General features: G+C 32.6%; 1 protein-coding gene across 1 annotated transcript; it reads right to left on the bottom strand.

Moving 5' to 3' along the window:
- Positions 1 to 446: 446 nt before the first annotated feature.
- LOC112100857 lies at positions 447 to 1,610 on the bottom strand. Its single transcript, XM_024190714.1, has one exon. The coding sequence runs from the start codon at positions 1,608 to 1,610 to the stop codon at positions 447 to 449; it is 1,164 nt and encodes a 387-aa protein (XP_024046482.1).
- Between the last annotated feature and the right edge of the window lie 4,390 nt (positions 1,611 to 6,000).

Here is a 6,000-nt window from a genome sequence, read left to right as displayed (position 1 = left end):
GATCTTTGCGGATCCGAATTTTATTGCCAACCCTAACTTGAATCCACACCCTTAGTTACATGGGGTTATCACTGGATAATAAGGCTAATGGTGGCATGCTTGACTGGCATTAGATCATTAGAACAAGGATGGATATCTACGGTGCGTTCGGTAACATTTTCGGTTGGGAGTTTTTTGCTTTTCGAAAATGACCGAAAATGAAAAACACAAAACACATTTGGTTAAGTCATTTTCCAAATAAAATTGAAGAACAAAATATTTTTGTTTTTAAACTTTTGCAAAGAAAACTCAAGAATGTCAAATTTGGCGTTCTTGACTATTTGGAGAATGATTAAGAAAGTACAAGGCAAAATTTTTGTGCTGGCCCACCACTATTATTGTTTCAATTATTACTTTATTAATTCTTTAATTATTACTTCCACCTTATCCCTTCAATTTTACTTCTTCTAAGCATTAACACTCTCCGCGATGTTGGTGGTAAGAATGATGTACCTCCTACCTTCAAACTGAGACCTTGCCCAATTACACGTACCGACATTATTTTCTAGGTAATCAGCCGCACCCGAGTGGATCATCCACAACCCCTCAAGTTGTCTCTTAAATTCCTCATGGCCATATGCTTTTGCTGCATTAATAAAGGCAGGCTCAAATTCATCCCAAAGAGCTTTGGACATTCTAAATTGTGACTTAATGTTACCTTTGATGTGGTAAAAACAAACGCCATGAGTTGCATTGTGAAATACTTTAAGAACGGCTCTCCTTATGGCAGTGCATCGATCAGAGATAATTACTAACTCATGTCTATCACCAATAACTCCGTGTAACTTCATCATAAACCATTCCCAAGCATCATTGTTTTCTGAATCCATGATCCCAATGGCTAACGGATACAATTGATTGTTACCATCAAGACATGTTGCCACGAACATGCTTCCACGATATAGTCCCTTCAGATGAGTACCATCTACAGCAATGACAGGCCGAATGTACTGCATAAACCCCTTGATGGAAGATCCGAGTGCTACAAAATAGTATAAGAAATTACCATCTCCATCCTGCTCGAGGTGAGTGACTGTACCCTCATTCGCTGTAGTTAGTACGTGAGAGTATTTAGGGAGCAAGTTGTATGACTCTGCAGGGTTGCCGCGAATTATTTCAAGACTAACTTCTCTCGCCCTATATGCTTGCTGGTATGTTAACTGAACACCGTATTCATGTTGCATATCTGCTCTTATGTCATTGGGAGTATAAATCCTCTTATCTTGAATATATTTTTCTGCGATAATATGACCGACAACCCGGCTCTTTACTTGATGACGTCCATCAACCAATACCTCATTATGACAAGTGTGTACATTATCAATTCTCTTCACCACCCAAGGAACATTTTGCTCGTTCGAACTTCTAGTTGCTCGAATACGCCATTTACATGATTCTGAACAACAGTGAGCCTCGAAACGTGTCGTAGTAGACCGTGCAATCTTGAAATCAAACTTATCTCTAAAGGCCACCTTGCGTAGTTGTAATATAAGCTCATTCTTCTCAGCAAATAGCTTACCCACGCTGATATCATCTGAGTCACAACTGCTAACAAAGCTTGGAGCAACCATGTTCGAAGGCAAAGTTGGAGCAAGACTTGTAAGGGGGTCAATTCTCCTTCTCGATCAAACCATAGAAGGAATAGGTCTATTACCTCTGTTATTCACAGGAGTATTGTCTTCATACTCATCCTCATGCTGAAACGACGGAACATTCGAAGGACCGGCTACTCCATCATCACCATCATTATTGAAACGAGTGCCCCGCCTCGTATTATTAGAAGGTTTTGCACAAACATTATCCCCCTCTGTCTCATTATGAAAATCATCATTGTCCCGAAAATCATTGTTGTGATACGGAGAATATCGTTGCTCCAACGACGTTGTTATTGGAAATACCGTTGCTCCAACATCCTGTAACGTAACGCCATTATCATCAATGTTGTCATAATTGTCGTGGATTGGAGAGTAATATTGCTGTAGCGATATTGTCCTTGGCAACACCTCTTCATCATTATCGGGGCCAGACATATTTGCTCTAAACGAAGTTTCTGTATCGACATGTGGCTCAATACCTTCGCTCGGAACTCGAGGTGATGTGGTCACGAATATAGGAATGCATCCAAAATTAGCTACGTCAGATGTCATATGCAACACAACCCTCACCATTTCATCATCACATATATCCATGGGCATTGCACATATACGATATAATGTGTTACTAGACCTCAAAGTTGTCTTCATTGTAATACTATAGTCATTAGGGTTTATTTGTAACACCTCGTATACTCTTGCCAATAACTGATCAAACAGATAATTTTTTTCAACCAAAAAAGCTCGATTTTTACCATTCACGTACTCCATACGGCCATTCTCTAATATCTCCCACCAACCATCGTAACACAATTCAAGTACAACTGAATCCATTAAGCCTGAAATTATAAAAAAAAATTTATTTGACTCCTATTAAAATAATACAGTTTTAATGAATCTCCAGGGTGGGTGCGACAGGCAACCTGTCGCCCGAAGCTTGGTGCGACAGGGTGCCTGTCGCAAGATTCAAATTCACCCGACTCAGTTCAGTAAGTTCAGAAAATAATTCATACCACTAAGTGATGTCGATTTGTGTTTGATCCGGATAGATTATGATCGGATATCACTTTTACCGTTGTCTTTTGCGGTCGCCGTTGGCTGATGATTCAAGAGTGAAAAGCTGCTTTTGGTTTGGCGATATGGGAGAAACAATGTTGGTTTTGTTCTGTAAAGAAGGGTAATTTGGGAAGAAAGGCTTGTGTTTAGCTAATGTTGATAGAAAAAAGCTGAGAGGGTTAATTGCGAAAATAATAAAATATTAATGGTTATTTTCGTAAATTTCCCCATCTTTTCTTATTCACTGTAAAATATAACATGATCCAGAACCTTTTTTTTTGTTGGAATTTTATAATTTTGTTTATTGTACTCTTTTGTTCTTTATATTTTAGGTTGTAAAATATAATTAGCACAAATAAACTACTTAAATGTCTATAATGAATATAATTGCAGTACAAATTTTTATTTTGGTATATGCTAATTAATTCTACATTTATTATTTTTATTTTTCATTTTATTTTAATTTATTAAACTTAATAAATTATGAGAGGGCTTTCTGAAAATTATTATTGCTATATGGAATTTGATCTCACTTTGATTAAAATTATAATAACAAAAAAAAGTAAATAAATAAATTGAAGAAAATTTATTTTATAAAAAAATTTATATTTTCAGACAAATAAGCAAACGTGTTCTATTTTTCATCCCACTACTTTTCTAAACTCACCTCACTTCTAGGAAATAACTATAACCGGTTCTATTTTTCATCTTAAAAAAATACAAGTCAACAAAAATTTGATGGACAGTTAATTTTAATTAAAAATCTTCCTTATAATTTTTTTTAACTTGGACTATCTTTGACCATTAAGGTTACTTAAGATAATTTTCATTTAATTATTTTAAATATTGTAACATAAACAACCAAATTATCCAAGAACATGTACTCTTATATCTAATAATTTAGGTATTTATTTTTGTTATCTATAATATAATATGTTTAAATAAAACTAATAATTTTCAATATCTTTGCTTATAAATTTGATAGCCCATATTTAACCTGAGCTTTCTTTAAAATATATAAAATAAGAATAAATGTTAAAAAATTATCTAGACATAACTATAAAAACGCGCAATAAATTTTTTTTCCTAACAAGCTATATATAATGTAGGTCCAAAAAGAAACAACCGATATTACTAAATATAATAGGCAGCGATATTGGGACCGAAATTGGAGATAAGTGCATATTTCACGTGTAAACGAAATTGAGACTACGATGGTTTTGCTACCCGGTCTACCATTTCGGCGAGCAAAAGTTGTCTCCTTATCATGTTTCATACTTTGTTATGGTATACAGGAACATGAAGGACGTGTTTGCCAAATGCAACTGAAGATATTTACTACTTTAATACGGGTATAATGGTATCAGTTGACCCGCCGCAATTATAACACTTGAAAATCGGCAAAAACAAATCAAAATCAATTAAGGCATTTCTCTTATTATTCTTATCCTCTCATAAAATTGGTACAAAAGCATAACCTTGCAATTTTTTTTAATTAATTAATTTGGCAATGAGTGGTCCTTTTCATTTTACCCAAAAAAACAAAAAAATAATTAATTCGTTTGACTCAATTTTACATGGGTATTACGTAAATTGATAAAATTTGAAAATAATACAAGTGTTTAGTTTGACCTTATTAATTTATTCTTTTGCCAATTTGAGTCAAAGAAACAAATAGCACGCGTATCAAAATTCAAAAGAAAAATAATTTTTGTTATACAATCAAATGCATGCATTTTTTACTCTCACTTATACGATATATCGCACAACAACAATAATAAAATAAAATCTATTTTAATATTAGATTTATCTATTTCACAGGTTAATGATTTTAAAATAATTGTATCTAAAATTTAAAATAATTCAAAAAATCTATGTTAAATGTTCTATTCGTAATGTCATAATATATTATGTCTTTATTCGCATAAATTTCAAATTAAAATTTTGAATTGATGGATTAACTGTTGATATCAATAATAGTTCAATATTAAAAAAAATTGCATGTCATATATGTTTTATTTTATTAATATTTATTTTAATATTTTATTTGTATTTATATGTTATTTAATTTATTTTTTCCTGTTAGTATTACATTTGTGTTCATTATTAAAGAGGATTTCTTATTTAATAAGTGCTTTATGCAAACCTTCTTAAATGAAATAAACCCTGTCCAAAATAACTATATTATTAAAAAAAAAATTGTAGATCTTGTGTTATTTTCATTTGACTAATAGGATTACGCCAAATCCTCAAATTGTGACTCAAACATTACTAACTAATTATCCTTCAAATATTTTCTAAAAAATTACTTATAACTGTCCCCTACATATCATATAGCTTTGTTTCCAACTTTATGAGAAATCTTACAAACAATTAGGATTCATTAACATATTGATCATTATCCGATGATTATAATCACCAATATTCACATCTTATTGGAAAAAAAACAAAAGCACAAAATTATATCGAACACTGAATTTAAATCTAGCTAGTTGGATAATTCACTGTTAGTAAACAAAAGCTTAATTATCACGGTCATAAACGAACTAATCAAGGGTCACATCTGCTAGGTTTTCTTGAATGCATGTTTCCTGGCGTCGCTAATAAGAACAGGAAAAAATCATCTCTCCCTCTACACCCCGCTTCCCCATAAATATCCAAACACACACTGCTTTTATATTCCACAAAACATATAATTCTTTCATGTATTGATGGCTAGCTAGCATAACTTCATCCTTTTAAGGTATCAATAAATTCCTTTTGCTTTTTGTTTTTTAAATCCCTTTATGATGATTGTATTATTTGATTCTTACGTTTTAGGGCATTGCTTGTACGATTTGAATACGAAAATTATGGCGAAGAAAATAGCTCCGCAGCTGGTTCATCGTTTAGGGCTCAGCGAAATATAAAGGAGCAACATCGAAGAATGCACATGAAAGATCTCATTTCCCAGCTCGCTTCTCTCATTCCCTCCAACTCCAAGGTATATTAATTTTGGTCAGATTTTTTTTTTCATTTCTTTGTATTTATAAAAGAAAGCAATACTAAAAACTAACTAGCATAATACTAGTTTTAATAAATTCTAGCAACTATATATATATAAGTTTTAGGGTTTAGGATTTACATCGATGTCGTGGATCTAACAAAAACTGCTAAGTTTCTGTTCAACCCTCAAACTAGCAACTATATATAGAAGGTTTGTGTGTCTAACTTGAAACTTATTGATGCAGTTGTCTATGCCAAAGATATTGGATGAAATTAGTGCCCGTTTAGTCCCTATATTTTTAAAAATACCTCAAACCATCCCCACCAT

The sequence above is a fragment of the Citrus clementina genome, unplaced genomic scaffold (assembly GCF_000493195.1).
Source record: "Citrus clementina cultivar Clemenules unplaced genomic scaffold, Citrus_clementina_v1.0 scaffold_2, whole genome shotgun sequence".
Taxonomy (NCBI): domain Eukaryota; kingdom Viridiplantae; phylum Streptophyta; class Magnoliopsida; order Sapindales; family Rutaceae; genus Citrus; species Citrus x clementina.
Note: the sequence above shows the minus strand (reverse complement) of the source record. Positions and strands in the feature narration are given on the sequence as shown.

Coding starts and splice junctions, on each gene's coding strand:
- LOC112100857 (XM_024190714.1), bottom strand. CDS start 1,610: ATGGTTGCTCCAAGCTTTGTTAGCAGTTGTGACTCAGATGATATCAGC.